The following is a 21,042-nucleotide window of genomic DNA, read 5'->3' as shown; positions in this document are numbered from 1 at the left end:
TTATTTAATTGGTAATTACAGAAATACAGGTTTCTCTACAACCAACTAGAATACCTCATTTGCCGTTCAGAGGCAGAGAGGAGGCATACCGCACTCAACAGGACCTGGTCTACGTAAACACTGTGGTCTTCACAGCAAGTAACTTGGCGTATTCATTAAGTTCAGACTAATTCAACTTTTGTAATAACATCTGTCGATAAATAAATCTATTCATTTTCCATTCATCTTACTTTCCGCATTGCATTCTTCACACATTACGTTGTAGCAATTCCACATAGCTTCTGCCTCACATTACTGCTGTACTTACTAAGATTGTGGACGTGTAACCTCCAGCAGAATCTGTATAAATGTGATGATCCAAGAGACTGACACAAACTTCGGCCGAACTAAGAGGTTTAGTTTCACTAATTATCAAAATTTTATAGCATACATGCTACTGTCGCTTCTGCTCGAGTCCAGTAGGCTCGACTTTGAAAATTGTCCCCCTCCCCCCCTTTCCCGTTGTCCCACTTCTGTAGGACAAAATTAATATACTCGACGGGACCGAACTCAGGTCGTTCTAACTGACCCACCACTTACCTGGCTGGAAACTTGATCTTCTTCCCTTAGTGCTGCCTTTGTGAAAGCCGGGAGAGTGACATCCGTTTAATATATAATAGTTTAACTTTGAGGTATTTTTAATGATCCTCTCTGATAAATTAATTTCCTGTTTTACTGTACAGTTGTGTGATGCGCGAGAAGTTTTCCATACCTCACCGTGTATCAGATGAACAAAAAACGCGTGTAGCTATAGACGTCATAGACGCTTGTTTTGTAAACGTATGTTTCCAATAATGCTCGTTAGTACTTTAGATCCTGATAATTGTTGGTTCATTACAGACAGTTTACTTTGTATTCGAAAGCACATGCCGTAACAGAGCCCTGAAAGGGGCTGTATCTTAATCTGACGTAAGTTACCACAGGTGTGTGTAAAAAAAAGAAGGATAAGAGAGAAAAATTGTAAGAATATTATTTACTTTGCTAAGTTATCAAGTGACATTTCCACTCTTACATCACAAGGAAGCGACAGGATGTAGTACACTAATGGCCATTAAAATTGCTACACCAAGAAGAAATGCAGATGATAAATGGGTATTCATCGGACAAATATATTTTATTAGAACTGACATGTGATTACATTTTCACGCAATTTGGGTGCATATATCCTGAGAAATCAGTACCCAGAACAATCATCTCTGGCCGTAATAATGACCTTGATACGCCTGGGCATTGAGTCAGGCAGAGCTTGGATGGCGTGTAAATGTACAGCTGCCCATGCAGCTTCAACACGATACCATAGTTCATCAAGAGTAGTGACTGGCGTATTGTGACGAGCCTGTTGCTCGGCCACGATTGACCAGACGTTTTCAATTGGTGAGAGATCTGGAGAATGTGCTGGCCAGGGCAACAGTCGAACATTTTCTGTATCCAGAAAGGCCCGTACAGGACGTGCTACATGCGGTCGTGCATTATCCTTCTGAAATGTAGGGTTTCGTAGGTATCGAATGAAGGGTAGAGCCACGGGTCGTAACACATCTGAAATGTAATGTCACTGTTCAAAGTGCCGTCAGTGCGAACAAGAGGTGACCGAGACGTGTAACCAATGTCACCCCATACCATCACGCCGGGTGATACGCCAGTATGGTGATGACGAATACACCCTTCCAGTGTGTGTTCACTGCGATGTCACCAAACACGGATGTGACCATCATGATGCTGGAAACAGAACCTGGATTCATCCGAAAAATGACGTTTTGCCATTCGTACGCCCAGGTTCGTCATTGAGTACACTATCGCAGGCGATCCTGTCTGTGATGCAGCATCAAGGGTAACAGCAGCCATGGTCTCCGAGCTGATAGTCCATGCTGCTGCAAACGTCATCGAACTGTTCGTGGAGATGGTTGTTGTCTTGCAAACGTCGCCCTCTGTTGACTCAGGGATCGAAACGTGGCTGCACGATCCGTTACAGCCATGCGTATAAGATACCTGTCATCTCGACTGCTAGTGATACGAGAGCGTTGGGATCCAGCACGGCGTTCCGTATTACCCTCCTGAACCCACGGATTCCATACTCTGTCACAGTCATTGGATCTCGACCAACGCGAGCAGCAATGTCGCGATATGATAAACCGCAATCGCGATAGACTACAATTCGACCTTTATCAAAGTCGGAAACGTGATGGTACCCACTTCTCCTCCTTACACGAGGCATCACAACAACGTTTCACCAGGCAGCGCCGGTCAACTGGTGTTTGTGTATGAGAAATCGGTTGGAAACTTTCCTCATGTCAGCACGTTGTAGGTGTCGCCACCGGCGCCAACCTTTTGTGAATGCTCTGAAAAGCTAATCATTTGCATATCAAAGCATCTTCTTCCTGTCGGTTAAATTTCGCGTCTGTAGCATGTCTTCTTCGTGGTGTAGCAATTTTAATGGCGAGTAGTGTAGTAAGGTATAACCTGTAGACTATAATCAGTTATTTTCATGAACTGACGCGATCTGGCGTAAACAATGCCGTTGTGATAAGTCAATTTTGTTCTCACAGGAGGGCCGAAAGCTCCGTCCAACTGCTCCGTTGTGAACGAGAAGAGGGACGTTTTCGCGGTGCGGTGCCCAACCGAAACTGACCGTGGATTCCTCCAGAGCTACCAGATCGAGATCTACGACCTCTACACAGGCTACTTGCTGCTCAACAAGACGCAGCTGTCGCCGGTCTTCCTGCTGGGCGGCATCGACCAGAATCGACAAGTCACGATCCGCATTGCAGCTGTCAGCCCCAGGGGTCGGAGTGAATGGACCAGGATAAACATCGTCGGAGGCTCGGTAAGTGGCCGAAGCTTTTAGAGTCATGCTCTAAGTGGTAAGGCCCATACGTACGATTCTCTTGGAGGTAGTATCGAACGTCCGACAGTTTACACATTGATGTTTCACTGTAGGAATGTCCATTATAATTATCCGGGCTGTTATGCCGTGGTCGGTTGATGAATTCTGTGGGAATCACCACAGAATTCATCAACCGACCACGGCATAACATCCCGGATAATTATAATGGACATGATATTTCCGGCCGTGAAAGTCTACATTTTAGTATCACTGTAGGAATGTCATTTCATTGCGTGAAGTAAATCAGGCCGTAATACCACAAGAATTTCTTGTTCCCGCGCCGATGACGATATAGCACTATCGTAATTCTTTCTTACACCACGTCGAAAATGCCTAGATTAAATACGTTTTTTTTTATATGAAGGTGAACTAATATCATGTTCTTTTACTAGTTTGCAAACAAATCTTTCAGTAGGTACATACTCCAGAGTAAGATGTCGTAACTTCAGTACATGACGAGGCAGATAAGACAGGCCACACAAATGCACGGTCCACTTATCTTAACCCTTTCAGACCCATGGTCTACAACTGTGTACAATAAAACTTAGCGTGTATTACTTGCATCAGAAATATGTTTCCTCAGTGGAAACGTCATGTAAAATCTGTGAATGTTCAAACTTTTCATCGTCCACAAGTGCTCCCACGTGTTATTCATCACTCTAATACTAATACACTCCTGGAAATTGAAATAAGAACACCGTGAATTCATTGTCCCAGGAAGGGGAAACTTTATTGACACATTCCTGGGGTCAGATACATCACATGATCACACTGACAGAACCACAGGCACATAGACACAGGCAACAGAGCATGCACAATGTCGGCACAAGTACAGTGTATATCCACCTTTCGCAGCAATGCAGGCTATTCTCCCATGGAGTCGATCGTAGAGATGCTGGATGTAGTCCTGTGGAACGGCTTGCCATGCCATTTCCATCTGGCGCCTCAGTTGCACCAGCGTTCGTGCTGGACGTGTAGACCGCGTGAGACGACGCTTCATCCAGTTCCAAACATGCTCAATGGGGGACAGATCCGGAGATCTTGCTGGCCAGGGTAGTTGATTTACACCTTCTAGAGCACGTTGGGTGGCACGGGATACATGCGGACGTGCATTGTCCTGTTGGAACAGCAAGTTCCCTTGCCGGTCTAGGAATGGTAGAACGATAGGTTCGATGACGGTTTGGATGTACCGTGCACTATTCAGTGTCCCCTCGACGATCACTGTAGGAGATCCCTCCCCACACCATGATGCCGGGTGTTGGCCCTGTGTGCCTCGGTCGTATGCAGTCCTGATTGTGGCGCTCACCTGCACGGCGCCAAACACTCATACGACCATCATTGGCACCAAGGCAGAAGCGACTCTCATCGCTGAAGACGACACGTCTCCATTCGTCCCTCCATTCACGCCTGTCGCGACACCACTGGAGGCGGGCTGCACGATGTTGGGGCGTGAGCGGAAGACGGCCTAACGGTGTGCCGGACCGTAGCCCAGCTTCATGGAGACGGTTGCGAATGGTCCTCGCCGATACCCCAGGAGCAACAGTGTCCCTAATTTGCTGGGAAGTGGCGGTGCGGCCCCCTACGGCACTGCGTAGGATCCTACGGTCTTGGCGTGCATTCGTGCGTCGCTGCGGTCCGGTCCCAGGTCGACGGGCACGTGCACCTTCCGCCGACCACTGGCGACAACATCGGTGTACTGTGGAGACCTCACGCCCCACGTGTTGAGCAATTCGGCGGTACGTCCACCCGGCCTCCCGCATGCCCACTATACGCCCTCGCTCAAAGTCCGTCAACTGCACATACGGTTCACGTCCACGCTGTCGCGGCATGCTACCAGTGTTAAAGACTGCGATGGAGCTCCGTATGCCACGGCAAACTGGCTGACACTGACGGCGGCGGTGCACAAATGCTGCGCAGCTAGCGCCATTCGACGGCCAACACCGCGGTTCCTGGTATGTCCGCTGTGCCGTGCGTGTGATCATTGCTTGTACAGCCCTCTCGCAGTGTCCGGAGCAAGTATGGTGGGTCTGACACACCGGTGTCAATGTGTTCTTTTTTCCATTTCGAGGAGTGTAATTGAATGTAACAGTGCACAGCGGTCCGTGACCGCCAGAATGCTCGGTAACTGTTGGTTAGTTATATTTCACTGTGTAGCTAAACATTATTATTGTTATGTTACACGGTAATCATTGAATGATTAGTTTATTTATTACAACAGTCAACGTTTCAAGATTATTTATCGTAGTCCATAAAAACAGGTCAAACGTACAAAGTATGTACTGAAAACGGGAGCATATATGTGTATAAATCGTGCATCTAAATCCAATAAAAATCGTCCAAGAACATTAAAAAATTTATGCTTCCGTATGAAAACATTCAGGTCCAAAAGGGCTAATGTGACCACCGGCTGCGTTTGACGTCAACATGCAATAACCACCCACAGACAGCAGATAGCAGCACTAGGATGTGGGCACGATTCAGGAAACAGTTAAGTCGTTGCCGTAATGGGAATACTGAATGACGTATCAGGCGTGCAGAAGGGCATGTTTGTTGCGTTTTAGGCCAAGGGTTAAAGCATTTTCGAAACGGATAGGTCAATAGACTTTTCGTCTGCAGCCATGGTTAAAGTATACCGTGCATGGCAAAATGGCGCTATCCAAAACCGGCGTATAGGGAAAAGTGGAACAACAAGGGCCATATATGAAGAGGGTGAAAAATGGCTTCGGAGATGTGTACGAGCGAATAGATACGCAACTGATGGGCAGTTAAACTCCCAGATGAACCAAGGGGCTACCAACAGTATCTCCTCAACGACCGTTGAGCGAACGTTGCTGCTTATTGGTGTCCACAGCAGGCGCCTGGTTAATGCATCGATGCTGATCACTAATGAGGCTGGACTTTGCACGTCAGAAACTCAAGTGGACGACCACTGAATGGTGACAGATGGCCTTTTTGGATGTTTTCAGGTGAGTCACGTTGTTTGCTATAGCGCACAGAAGGTCTTTGACGTTAACGGCCATGCAACATTCTTTGGACTGATGCAGGTCTGCCGGTCGGAGTGGCCGAGTGGTTCTAGGCGCTACAGTCTGGAACCGCGCGACCGCTACGGTCGCAGGTTAGAATCCTGCCGCGGGCATGGATGTATGTGTTGTCCTTAGGTTAGTTAGGTTTATGTAGTTCTATGTTCTAGTGGACTGAAGACCTCAGAAGTTAAGTCCCATAGTACTCAGGGCCATTTGAACCATGATGCAGGTCGGAGGAGAAAGCGTTGTGGTCTGCAGAATGTTTCCGTAGTATTCACTGCGAGATGTCGTCATTCTAAAGGCACATTGGATGAACAAAAGTATGCATCTATCTTTGGGGAGCATGTGCAAACTTACATACATTCTGTTGTTACTCGACACGATGGCAGCTACCAGCAAGACCGTGCAACGTGTGACATAGCTCGCAAGCACGTGCGTCGTTCGAATAGCACCAGTATGAGTTTGCCGTAATTGTACGGCGAATAAATTCCCTGTATTAAAACCCAATGCAGAATCCTTGGGACCATCTCGATCTGTCTATTCAACTGAGAAGCCTAACGTAGCTGGCCATGGCACTAGTGTCATCATGACCTATCTCGGCTTCCCCCAGGACCTTACTGACTCTCTTCCTGCACGTCGCGCAGAGGTCCCCGCTGTAAAAGGTCGTTATTAAGGCTTTTGACATGTAGTCGTGTAATGTGACTGGATACTGTATACAGGGTGGTCCACTGATAATGACCAGGCCAAATATCTCACGAAATATGCATCAAACGAAAAAACTACAAATCACGAACATCATCTAGCTTGAAGGGGGAAACCAGATGGCGCTATGGTTGCCCTCTAGATGGCACTGCAATAGGTCAAACGGATGTCAACTGCGTTTTTTTAAAATATAGGAACCCACATTTTTTATTACATACTCGCGTAGTACGTAAAGAAATATGAATGTTTCAGTTGGACCACTTTATTCACCTTGTGATAGATGGCGCTGTAATAGTCACAAACGTATAAGTACGTGGTATCACGTAACATTCCGTCAGTTCGGACGTATTTGCTTCGTGATACATCACCCTGGTTAAAATGGACCGTTTACCAATTGCGGAAAAGGCCGATATCGTGTTGATGTATGGCTATTGTGATCAAAATGCCCAACGGTTGTGTGCTACGTATGCTGTTCGGTATCCTGGACGACATCCTCCAAGTGTCCACACCGTTCGCCGGATATTTATGTTATTTAAGGAAACAGGAAGTGTGCAGCCACATGTGAAACGTCAACCACGAACTGCAACAAATGATGATGCCCAAGTAGGTGTTTTAGCTGCTGTCGCAACTAATCCTCACATCAGTAGCAGAAAAATTGCGCGAGAATCGGGAATCTCTAAAACGTCGGTGTCGAGAATGCTACATCAACATCGACTGCACCCGTACCCCATTTCTATGCAGCAGGAATTGCCTGGCGACAACTTTAAACGTCGTGAACAGTTCTGTCACTAGGCACAAGAGAAATTACGGGACGATGACAGATTTTTTGCACATGTTCTATTTAGCGACAAAGCGACATTCACCATCAGCGGTAACGTAAACCGGCATAATATGCACTACTGGCAACGTAAAATGCACGATGGCTGCGACAAGTGGAACATCAGCGACCTTGGCGGGTTAATATATGGTACGGTATTATGGAAGGAAGGATAATTGGCCCCTATTTTGTCGATGGCAATCTAAATGGTTCAGTGCATGCTGATTTCCTACGTAATGTTATACCGATGTTACCAAATGATGTTTCACTGCATGATGTACTTTCAACGCGATGGATGTCCGGCACATAGCTCGCGTGCGGTTGAAGCGGTTTTGAATAGCATATTGCATGACGGATGGATTGGTCGTCGAACACCATACTGTGGCCCGCACGTTCACCGGATATGACTTCCCCGGATTTCTTTCTGTGGTGAAAGTTGAAGTATATTTGCTATCGTGATCCACCGACAACGCCTGACATCATGCGTCAGAGCATTGTCAATGCGCGTGCTAACATTACGGAAGGCGAACTACTCGCTGTTGAGAGGAATGTCGTTACGCGTATTGCCAAATGCATTGAGGTTGATGGACATCATTTTGAGCATTTATTGCATTAATGTGGTATTTACAGGTAATCACGCTGTAACAGCATGCATTCTCACAAATAATAAGTTCAGAAAGGTACATGTATCACATTGGAACAACCGAAATTAAATGTTCAAACGTACCTACAATCTGTTCGTCTAAAATTGTGAGCCATACGCTTGTGATTATTGCAGTGCCATCTATCGCAAAGCGAAAAAAGTGGTACAACTAAAACATTCATATTTCTTTACGTATTACACGAATATGTAAAAAAAGTGGGGGTTCCTATTTAAAGAGACGCAGTTGATATCCGTTTAGCCTATGGCAGCGCCATCTAGCGGGCTAACCATAGCGCAATCTGGTTTTCCCCTTCAAGCTAGACAAGTTTCGTTCTTTGTAGTTTTTGCGTTTGACGCTTATTTCGTGAGATATTTGGCCCGGTCACGATCAATGGACCACCCTGCACATACTATGTGTAAATGCATCAACGTGTTGTTGGAGCGGACACGCGAATTTTCTGTGGGACAGACAGAGAGACTACTGTACAATTTATGAACAGCGTCGGAAAGAGCCTTCGAAAAGACTTCGAAGACATCAGAAAAACATGATCAATTAGTTGCAAGTTAACAGCGCCGCAACCCATTTTCAAGAAGACCGGTCCCACACGTCTGCCTTACTATAAAGAAAAGTTGTAAAAATGTATGTGATTGTACATCCCCTTGGTAAAAGGTGGCGATGGTACTGAATGTTGTCATGTTCTCCGCCTCACTGTTCGCTGGTATGCTTTTCACCTACAGTCGGAAGTGGTGGGCGGCCATATAGAGCTTCTACTCGATACTTAGTAGTCGTCCAGCTTCTTATTTTATCGGAGACTGGGGGCACTTCATGAGTCATCTGACTGATCTGATACAATCCGCCATGATATCCCACTGAAGTACACAATTATTTGTTAGATATATTCCAGTATCTGTCTTCCCCTACAGATTTTACCCTATCGATCTCCTCTAGTACCACGATATTAAATTCTTGACGTCGTAACACGTGTCCTATCATCATGTACCTTCCTCTTGTCACTGCTCTACAGGTATTCCTCCCCTTGCTGACTCTTCTGAAGACATCCAAATTTCTTGTCTTGTTCATACACCCAATTTTCAAGTTCCATTTATATCGACACACTGAGACACACCAATTCCATTACTTTCTGGTTTCCCCACTGTCCATGATTCATTTTCATACATTGCTGAGCTCCGAGTGTACATTCTCAAAAATCTCTTCGTCAATGTAAGGCCTACGTTTGGTACTAGTAAAATCCTTTTGGCCAGAAAGGTCCTCTTTACCTCAGCGAATATGGTTGTTATATCCGCCTTGCTTCGTCCGTGAAGGGTCACTTCGATACTAAGGTAGCAGAATTGTTTAATTTTGTCTCTTCGTTACATTTCTCGCAGTTTGCGTTTCTACTACTTCTGATTACTTCCCTCTTCCTTCGATTTACACTCGGTCCACATTATTTACTCATCAGGTCGTTCATTCCACGCAGCTGACCCTGTGGTTCTTCGTCACTTTCACTGAGGACATCAATTACTTAGTAAAAATAGTCACTGATATTCTTTCAGATTAAATCTGAATCCCACTTTTGAATCTTTCTTTTATTACCTTCATCGGTGCTTAGTTGTACACACTGAACACTAGAGGCGAAAGGGTGGATCCCTGCCTTACATTTTTCTTGAATTTAGCACTTCGTTCTTTGTCTTATAATCTTATTATCCCCCTTTTTTTCTTGCAAATATTTTATATTTGAACACCTTGCACCATCTTACATTGTCGAAAGCTTTCTCAGTTTCTAAAATCCAAAGAACGAGTCTTGGTTTTCGTTCAGCCTTGGTTCCATTATAGGTGCAAAATCAGGACTGCCTCTCTGGTGCCTTTATCTAACAGATCCTCCGTTTTCTTTTCCGTTGTTTTGTAAATTTTTCTTGTCAGTAACTGTGTTCACAAATAGTTAAGCTTACTGTGTGATAGTTGTCACAATTTTATGCCCTAGCTGTCTTCCGAATTGTGTGGACGTTATTTTTCCGAAAGCCTGATGGTATGTCGCCAGTCTCATAGATTATACATATCGACATGATAGTCTGTTTGCCACATCTCTAAAATGATTTAAGACGTTCAGAGAGAATGTTGTCAGTCCCTTGTAAGAGGTATGCGCTGTCTGCGATATGAGAAACGCTGACCAGAGATCAGTGTTCACTGCAGTACGAACTGTGTAACTGTAGCAGTTAGTTATTGCTAGTTGCTTGTCTGAGGTTGTCCGCGCTTGTCTGCAGTCTCCTCTGGTCGGGAATCTGGAGATGGAGTATTATTGTATAAGGTAAAGAAACAGCGTCGCGCATATCTAGTAATGTATCTGAACTGTCATCCAAACGTTTTTAAAAACATTTGGATGACAGTTCACTTACATTACTAGATATGCGCGACGCTGTTTCTTTACCTTATACAATAATACTCCATCTCCAGATTCCCGACCAGAGGAGACTGCAGACAAGCGCAGACAACCTCAGACAAGCAACTAGCAATAACTAACTGCTACAGTTACACAGTTCGTACTGCAGTCAACACTGCTCTCTGGTCAGCGATTCTCATATCGCAGACAGCGCATACCTCTTACACCCTTCTGCCTTATTTCATCTCAAATGCTCTACATTTCCTCTATACTCTGACTCTGATACTGGATCTTCAATACGGCCTCCGATTTCTTCTTCTATGACATCAGACAATTCCTCCCCTCAAACGGCCCTTCACCGTACCGGTTCCACCTATCCACGATGTGATCTGCGTCTGACAGTGGAATTTCCCCTGCAGTCTTACTTTTCAATCTCACCGAAGGTTGTTGATTGTTTTGAATTTACTGCATACTGAGCCACTCCTTGTGACGATTATTAATTTTCAATTACCTCATATTTTTCCTGTAGCCATTCCCATCTGGCTTCCCTGCAGTTCTTAACTTTTCGTTTCTGACCACAAATAGTCTGAAAGGCTTGTTAGAATATTGTGGGGTAGGGTGTACTGAGGAATCATTGTTAGGAAACTTATTCGATATGTTGCACCGTTTCCGAGATAGCTGTTATTCAAGTTAGGCAACGCGAGCGTTGGGGGCGCAATTTCAAATGGCAAGAAGGGACGTCGAATGGATGTGCAGAACTATAGACCTATATCCCTAACGTCGATCAGTTGTAGAATTTTGGAACACGTATTATGTTCGAGTATAATGACTTATCTGGAGATTAGAAATCTACTCTGCAGGAATGAGCATGGGTTTCGAAAAAGACGATCGTGTGAAGCCCAGCTCGCGCTATTCGTCCACGAGACTCAGAGGGCCATAGACACGGGTTCACAGGTAGATGCCGTGTTTCTTGACTTCCGCAACGCGTTCGACACAGTTCCCCACAGTCGTTTAATTAACAAAGTAAGAGCATATGGATTATCAGGCCAATTGTGTGATTGGATTGAGGAGTTCCTAGAAAACAGAACGCAGCATGTCATTCTCAATGGAGAGAAGTCTTCCGAAGTAAGTGTGATTTCAGGTGTTCCACAGGGGAGTGTCATGGGACCGATGCTGTTCACAATATACATAAATGACCTCGTGGATGACATCGGAAGTTCACTGAGGCTTTTTGCAGATGATGCTGTGGTGTATCGAGAGATTGTAACAATGGAAAATTGTACTGATATACAGGAGGATCTGAAACGAATTGATGCATGGTGCAGGGAATTGAAATTGAATCTCAATGCAGACAAGTGTAATGTGCTGCGAATGCATAGAAAGAAAGTTCCTTTATCATTTATTACTTTTGAATACATTATGGGAGAGGCAGTGATAAATCTCTTACAAATATTTACTATCGTGATCAAGACTGTTTTTAATAGTAAATAAAAAAATCTCTATCATTTAGCTACAATACAGCAGGGCAGCAACTGGAAGCAATACCATAAATTATCTGGGAGTAGTTATTAGGAGTGATTGAAAATGAAATGACTATATAAAATTAATCGTCGGTAAAGCAGATGCCAAACTGAGATTCATTTGAAGAATCCTCAGGAAATGCAGTCCGAAAAGAATAGGTAACAGTACACGTGTTCGCCCACTGCTTGAATACTGCTCACGGGATTGGGATCCGTACCATATAGGGTTGATAGAGGAGAAAGACAAGATCCAACGGACAGCAGCGCGCTTCGTTACAGAATCATTTGGTACTTGAGAAAGCGTTACGGAGATGACAGATAAACTCCAGTGGAAGACTCAGCCAGAGAGACTCACAATAACTCGATACGGGCTTTTGTTGAAGTTTCGAGGACATACCTTCACCAAGAATTCAAGCAGTATATTGCTCCCTCCTACGTATATCTCGCGGAGAGACCATGAGGATAAAATGAGAGAGATTAGAGCCCACACTGAGGCATACCGACAATCTTTATTTCCACGAACAATGCGAGACTGGGATAGAAGAGAGAACCGATAGAGGTACTCAAAGGACCCTTAGCCATACACCGTCAGATGGGTTGCGGAATATGGATGTAGATGTAGAAGCGAGAGATCACGTCGCCAAACGTGTTATTCGTTTGGTTTCCTGAACCTGAACAACAGAGCGATACAAAAATTGTACATGGTGCGGTAGTAAATATCTAACCCGAGCCAAAGGCTGAGCAGTTCCGTGTGCTATCATCCACTCTATGAGAATAATTGACATCAATTGTATCTTATTGGCAGCTTGAGTTTGTGTGCACAACGGCCTGATTGGCTTCATTGCTAAGTAAGTCCGAAACGGCTCAACGTATCGAATTTTTATCCTTACAGTTATTTCTCATCCATTCCTACCCTACAATACGTTTACAAGTTTTTCAGACAGTTTTTAACCAACCTGCATTGTTGTATTGCCGTCTTTTTCTGAACATTTTTGCACCTTCTTTTTTCGTTCATGAGTTGAAATATTACTGCTGTTACCCACGCTTCCTCCCAGTTACCTCTTCTTGTGATTCTTGAACAATGTTTTCACTAATTATAGCTGAAATAAACTGCACAACTCCAATAGTGTTTCATCTCTCTCTTTCCTACTGCCAAGACTATACTTTCCCGCAATCGTTTGTCTTTCTGGTTCCGCTACAACCGGATTCCAATCTCCAGTGGTTACTAGATTTTCATTTACCTTTAAGTAAATTCTGTATCTCTTCACCGTCTCTTGCGACGTAGGCATGTCTAGTCGGCTTTGGTTTGCTGTCGAATCTGGTGAGAACAAACCTATCACTGAAATGTTCGAAGTAGCCCGCTCTCAGCAGTACCTTCCTCATCGTAACGCATCCTGTACCTGATATAGCATTTTCGGCTGCTGCTGATTTTGCTCTGTATTCGTCTGATCAGAAACCCTTGTCTTCTTTCCATTTCACTTCACTGACATCCATTACACGAGAGCATTTCCAGTATCTAGCTTCTCTACTGCGTTCATACTTCTGACACTTCACCCTTCGTCTTGTTGAGTCTTACTATTTCGTTGCTCATTCCATAATTTTCCTCTTTGTAACTGTCCCCTTGAGGCGCCATGTCACGGATTGCGCGTTCCTCCCCCTCCTCCCCCCTCCCCCCGCCGGAGGTTCGAGTCCTCCTTCGGGCATGTGTGTGATGTGTGCGTGTGTTGTTCGTAGCATAAGTTCGTTTAATTAGTGTGTAACTCTAGGAACCGATGACCTCAGCAGTTTGGTTCCTTAGGCATTCACACACACACACACACACACACACTAAACTGGAATTTTTGGCAGTGGTGAGATTTTCATGACACCGTTTCAATTAAGAGCACATATCCTGCGGAAAACATTAGGTGTCTTTATTTCTGTGGTTTCCAGTCAATACGCCACTGACAGCGCTGGTTTCCAGCTTTTAGGGGCAGTTCCCCATCCCAAGTGTAAGAGAATGCCGCTAACCTCCGTCTGCTTCTCCGCCTTCTTTGACAACGCCGATATCATATCCGTGGCACTCTCTGCCCTGTTTCGGGATAAAACAAAACGAGTCGGCCTTCTTTGAACTTTTTCGATGTACGCTGTCAATCCTATCTGATGAGGATCCTACCTCGCACAGCAATACTCCAAAACAGGGCGGATAAGAGTAGTGTAAGTGGTCTTTTTAGTAGATCTGTTTCATTTTCTAAGTGGTGTGCCAATAAATCCCAGGCTTTGATTTGCCTTCCACACAACATTATCTATACGATGGTTCTAATTAAAGTTATGCGTAATTGTAATATGCAAGTGTTTAGTTGAGTTTTGTGTGATTTATCGTGTAACTTAAATTTGGTTTGTGAGGGTTCAAGGGGCCAGACTACAAAGGCCATCGGTCTAACTTAAATTTAGCCGTTTCATTTTAGTGCTCATGTGGATGACTTCACACTTTTCTTGATTTAGATTGCCACTTTTAGCACCATACAGGTATCAAATCAGTTTGCAATTCTTTTTGATCATCTGATGACATACATTACGGTAAATGACAGCATCATCTACGAACAGCCTAAGAGAACTGCTCAGATTATCTCCTAAATCGTTAGTGTGGATCGGGAATAACACAGGGTCTGTTACACTTGCCTGAGGAACGCCAGATATTACTTTTGTAGTATTCGATGAATTACTGTCAGTTACTACGAAATGTGACCTTTCTGAGAGAAAATCGCGACTCAAGTCACACAACTGAGGCGACACTCATCGACACGCGATTTAATTAGACGTCGCTTGTGAGGAACTGTGTTAAAAGCCTTCTGTAAATCTAAAAACATTGAATCAATCTGATGTCACCTGTCGCTAGCAGCCATTACTTCATGAGAGTAAAGAGCTAGTTGAGTTTCTGAAGAACGATGCTTTCTGAATCAGCGTGGCTATTGTTCAATGAATTGTTTTCTTCGAGGTGTTGCATATTATTCGAGCGCAGTGTATGTTGCAAAATCCTCCCGAAAATCGACGTTAGTTATATGGGTCTGTAATTCAGCGGATTACTCCTATTTCCTTTCTTGGGTATTGGCGGACTTGCACAAATTTTCCTGTCTTTAGATACGCATCTGTCGAATTGGGTGCTGTTGTATATGATTTCTATGAATGGAGCTACTGTATCCGAATAGTCTGAAAGAAACCTGACTGGTATACATACTCGACCGAAGACATTTCCATTATTAAGCGTTATAAGCTGCATCGCTACGCAAAGGGTACCCGGGAGTTGTTCTTGATTCGAATTTTGGAATATTTACTTCGTCTTCTTTTGTGAAGGACTTTCGGAAAACAGTGTTTAGTAACCCTGATTTATTGGCACTGTCATTAATATCATAAGCATAGTTATCGCACTGTGAAGGTATCGATTGCGTCTTGCCGTTAGTGTGGTTCACATATAGCCAGAAGCTGTTTGGATTTTCTGCGAGATTTCCAGAAAGAGTTTCATTGTAGAAACTATTAAGAGCATTTCACATTAAAGTTTACTCTACATTTCGAGCTTCTGTCAAACTTCACCAATTTGGGGATTTTTTTGGCTTTTAATTTTGGCTTACTTCTTTCGTTGCCTCTGTAATCATGTTATGACCTACTTTGTGCACCATGGGCGTTAAGTGCCAGCTCTTATTAATTTTTCTGCTAAATACCTCTCAATCGTCGTTAATATTATTTCTCTGAATTTAAACCCCATCCGGTCTAAGCTTGCATAGTCAGATTGAAAGCAGTGGAGACTGCCTCTCAGGAAGGTGTTAAAGGACTTTTATGTTTTCTTTTTCTTTTTTTTTAATAGATAAATGTTGTGTTCAACAGCGAAAGACAAAGAACACGAAAAGTTTGATTTATGGAGCAGTGAAGCACAAAGTAGGCAGATAGCGAGAGTAAATAGAATTCCTAGCGAATTAGAACAAAGCGTAAAATAGGCAGGGCTAGGGTAAGTAGAATCCCTGGGGAATTAGGACAATAACCCGTTGTCTGGCAAAGATTGAGTGTTATTCTATGTCACTAGCACGTACTGTACTTGAGTATTTCTTTCTGAGTGCCAGAGAATCTCTCTGCACATTATTTGCCCAAGAACACGAGGCGGTATTACCAAAGTATCTGAATAGATATTCAGAAAAGTTTGGAGGTACCGTGAAAACTTCACAGACCGCATACAGATAACAACTGCGGAAACTTAGCAGTCACACACTAGGTGGAGCAGTTAGAAACTGATGTTTTTCTGACGCCGGTACCAAATGAGGTTTCTGTTTTTGTGGTGTATATATAATACACTTTTTTTAACAACAGAAGAAATACAAGTCAACTGCTGATAAACTTACGGCAATAGTGGCAACAGCAAAGTAGCGTAGTCGTCGACCGAATGCATGGTTCAGCCACACTCATTCTCCAATTCGTAAACAGTTTCATAGTAATAATCGCGGTAGGATGGTGTCCTGTCTGGAGCAATCAGATAGAATTACTGTCTGGGATGGTCGACTAAATAGAGGGCTTTAGTTTTGAAAACCTGGTGACCAAACTGACATCGGTACTGGGAATTTGAGACCTAAGACATGTTCAGTTAATATTAATACTTACAAAATACTGGTGCAAAACAGAATATGGTGGTTTTGAAGCAAAAACGATGCTACGAGGGTTGCCCAGGAAGTCATGCACCTCTTTTTTTTTATCAGCGGAAAACAATACTACGAATGGGAAACGTTGTGTATGTATAGTACGGCAGGAAAAAAAGGGATAAAAGTGAGATAGTGTTAATACTTTCATTCTTCTTTATCTCCTCTGCATTACTGCAGATGACGTGTCACTGAGCACATTTGTACTGTGCCTGCAGTACACGTGAGGTGCCTAGTTGTTTCCGCTGCCCTGTGTGGAATACATAAGTTCTTGTACACTTCACTAACCTGCTGTCTTCATGATGATGATGTCCCCAGCGCAGAAAACAGCACGCAGGTCGTGGATTCTTTTTCTTGAGACTGAAACTAACTTCGCAAGGAACTGCTGCTACGAATAAACTCATTTGGGATGCCACTCGCGTTTTTATTGATATAGACACGAGAAACTATACTTGATCACAACATATTGAACATATCTTTCCACAGTCATTATATCTGGCTAAAATCATAGACAACATGTCTCTCTACTGGAACCGTCAGAACTGGAGAATAAAATTACATGAATCAAATACTACTATTACAGACAACATGTCTGTACCTAGCGACGGTCGGAACTGTAGTAAATAAAATTGCATGAAACAAATACTTCTATAACAGACGTCTTTCCACTGGATCGGTCAGAACTGGAGAGTCGGACTGCCCGAGACACTTCGAGCGCCAAGCCAGCGAGGCGTGACCCGAACGTCACCGAAGTGCATCGGCAGTAATTTGGATGACAGGTTTAATTAATAACAGCAACTAATGTTTAACGTTTTGGCGCCCTACCGCCGAACACAGCAGCCAGTCACAGAGCAGCAGCATCATGCAGGCGGCCTTTCTCACGGGAATGGTACCGGATCTAACATCTGTCACCGGTACCTCATACCACATTGCGTCATCTCTATGCTTCTTGCATCTCCACTACCCTGGGAATAGCTTCCTGGAGCCTAATATGATGGCTGAATAAGCCAGAAATATTACAATAGGTATAACTGGCAGTCTCTTGAGTGAGCGCGACAAGTTTCCGTCACTTCCAACAGATAGCGTAGCTGCAGGACAGTTTCAAAATGGCGTCTGTAGGTGATGTACGTTACAAGCACTGAATCTCTCACAGCAGAGAATGAAACTGTGGCGAATATTCACAAACGCTTGTGCAAAGTCTATGTAGCATCTTCTGTTGACAGAAGTACGGTTAGTCGCTGGGCAGGGAGGGTGAGGTCAACAGAAGGTGGTTCGGCGGAGCTCCACGATTTACAGCAGTCGGGGAGACCATCCACTGCTGTCATACCACACGCGTTGCAGCGACCCTATGTTGTCATTCACGAGACAGCCGCATTACGAGTCAGCAGTTGACGCTGCGTCTGTCATTCAGCAAAGGAAGTGTGGATGCAATTATCTGCACTCTTGAATATTCAAAAGTGTGTGCAAGATTGCTCCTACAGTGTCTAACGGTGGATCACAAATCACGCAGGAAAAACATTTGTCTTAATTTGTTGCAACAAAAAAAATGGTTCAAATGGCTCTGAGCACTATGGGACTTAACATCTATGGTCATCAATCCCCTAGAACTTAGAACTACTTAAACCTAACTAACCTAAGGACATCACACAACACCCAGCCATCACGAGGCAGAGAAAATCCCTGACCCCGCCGGGAATCGAACCCGGGAACCCGCGCGCGGGAAGCGAGAACGCTACCGCACGACCACGAGCTGTGGGCTGTTGCAACACTTTGAAGCTGAGTGGACCCCTTCTTGCCCAGGATTGTGACAGGTGATGGAACCTGGGTTCACCATCTTGACCCCAAAACAGAACTACAGTCGATGGAATGGCGCCATTCCCACTCCCCACAGAAGAAAAAATTCAATGCAACTACTTCCGCCGGTAAAATCATGATCACCGTGGTCTGGGACTGCGAAGGTGTGATTTTCACTCATGTGGTGCCAAGAGACGTTACCATTTATTAGGAAACATATGTCAACACATTAACAACACTCAAGACGCGCTTCCTGCGACTTCGGCACCACACCAATCAAGGAGACGTTTTGCTGCAACACGATAACGCTCGGCCCCGTACAAGTCTGAGGACTGCTGCGCACATCACAAATCAGGGTAGGAGAGCCTTATCCCATCCACCCTACAGTCCTGACGCAGCCCCATCCTGTCACCAGGAGAAGGGTTCGTACCGGAAGGGCATGCACGCCGTTGTTTCGCATTGCAGAAGGCCATAGAACGGGATGGAGATTAAGTGGAAAAATTTCGTGTGTATAATTCCCATTATGTTCAATAAAGAACTGTTGAAGAAAAAAATGCGGTGCATTAATTTCTGGGCAACCCTCGTACATAAGGGACAATGCGTAAATTCACCTATAAACAATATCGTGATGTTTAAGATCTTTTTAAGCTGAACTTTTTCACTACACTGCTGGGAATTAAAATAGTAACATTTGAAAGAACAGAAAATAATGATAGATTACTTATTAAGCGTATTGAGTACAAGGAGGAGAATACAGTGTTATGTTCGAAGGTAGTTTGGGACTATACAGGGTGATCAGAAATAGTCCTAAAAGCTTGCAAGGGTGTTGCAGAATATGTTGTCCTGAGAAATAAGTGTTAAGAAAAATATTCTGAATGTTTCGCCATTTCCTAGTTAACTAGCTCTTAGGTTAGCCAATTAGACCACTGCGAGCGTAAATTTAGGTGCCCTACCAGATACAGTTACTTTCAGTTGTTCTCATAGTGTAGATGGTAGTAAACGAGACTGCTCAGCCTATGAATGTGGTTCAGTCCTTACTGCCGTCCCATCCCCAAACATTGTAACGCTCTCTGTTCGGTTTTGGGAAACCAAATGACGAACGCGTTTTGCGATACCATCTATTGTGGGCCGATCGAATTTACGTGTGCAGCGTCCTGATTGGGTTACTTAAATGCTGGTTAACTCGGAAACGGGAGAACCTATAGATTTTTATCTGTTAACTATTATTTCTCAGCACAAAAAAAATGGTTCAAATGGCTCTGAGCACTATGGGACTCAACTGCTGTGGTCATCAGTCCCCTAGAACTTAGAACTACTTAAACCTAACTAACCTAAGGACATCACATACACCCACGCCCGAGGCAGGATTCGAACCTGCGACCGTAGCAGCAGCGCGGCTCCGGACTGGAGCGCCTAGAACCACACGGCCACCGCGGCCGGCCTATTTCTCAGCACAACCTACCCTATTACATCCTTATAAGCTTCCCAGATTGTTTCTGAATCCCCTATGTAGAGTGAGTTTTTATATAATGGACGATCGAAACGTTTCGGTTCGAAGGTCATACGGTCCAGAATCGTTATGTCAATCAGACAGTAACGCCGTGAGCATTGAGGCAATGTCCCACAAACAAACATAGCTGAAGATGCCCATTTTGTATAACACGGTGCCCTGTTACGTGATGAAGTCCGTAAGTGTCTTCTGCACGTCCACATCAGACAAGAATCGTCGATCTTTCAAGATATTTTTTTGGAGACTGTTAGGGATAGTTAGCAAATGAAAGATATTAATAGAGAACAAACAATAGTTTGCATTGTTGTCTGCCATTGTAGTGTTGGGCAGCGGCAGCTGGATGTGAACAGCGCGTAGCGTTGCGCAGTTGGAGGTGAGCCGCCAGCAGTGGTGGATGTGGGGAGAGAGATGGCGGAGTTTTGTAATTTGTCATGAACTGCTATATATATATATATATAGATATATATATATATATATATATATATATATATATATATATATATATATATATATATATATATTATGACTATTAAGGTAAATACATTGTTTGTTCTCTATTAATATCTTTCATTTGCTAACTATCCCTATCAGTAGTTAGTGCCTTCCGTAGTTTGAATCTTTTATTTAGCTGGCAGTAGTGGCGCTCGCTGTATTGCAGTAGTTCGAGTAACGAAGATATTTGTGAGGTAAGTGATTTCTGAAAGGTATAGTTTAATGTTACTCAGGGCCATTCTTTTGCAGGGATCTTTGATAGTCAGATTGCGTTGCGCTAAAAACATTGTGTGTCAGTTTAAGCACAGTCTTGTATAATTGTTCAAAGGGGACGTTTCAAAATCTGTCCAAAAAATGGTTCAAATGGCTCTGAGCACTATGGGACTCAACTTCTGAGGTCATTAGTCCCCTAGAACTTAGAACTGCTTAAACCTAACTAACCTAAGGACATCACACACATCCATGCCCGATGCAGGATTCGAACCTGCGACCGCAGCGGTCTCGCGGTTCCAGACTGCAGAGCCTAGAACCGCACGGCCACTTCGGCCGGCGAAATCTGCCCGATGGAACATGAACCGGGAT

General features: G+C 44.1%; 1 protein-coding gene across 1 annotated transcript in view; it reads left to right on the top strand.

Moving 5' to 3' along the window:
• The window catches only part of LOC126187577 (neural cell adhesion molecule 1-like), a 101,856-nt gene that overhangs the window by 68,432 nt on the left and 12,382 nt on the right, over window positions 1-21,042 (top strand). The window contains exon 8 of the mRNA XM_049928744.1: window positions 2,583-2,860. Within this exon, the coding sequence (XP_049784701.1) occupies window positions 2,583-2,860 (278 nt within the window). The remainder of the gene's footprint in view (window positions 1-2,582; window positions 2,861-21,042) is intronic.

The sequence above is a fragment of the Schistocerca cancellata genome, chromosome 5 (assembly GCF_023864275.1).
Source record: "Schistocerca cancellata isolate TAMUIC-IGC-003103 chromosome 5, iqSchCanc2.1, whole genome shotgun sequence".
NCBI lineage: Eukaryota > Metazoa > Arthropoda > Insecta > Orthoptera > Acrididae > Schistocerca > Schistocerca cancellata.
Note: the sequence above shows the minus strand (reverse complement) of the source record. Positions and strands in the feature narration are given on the sequence as shown.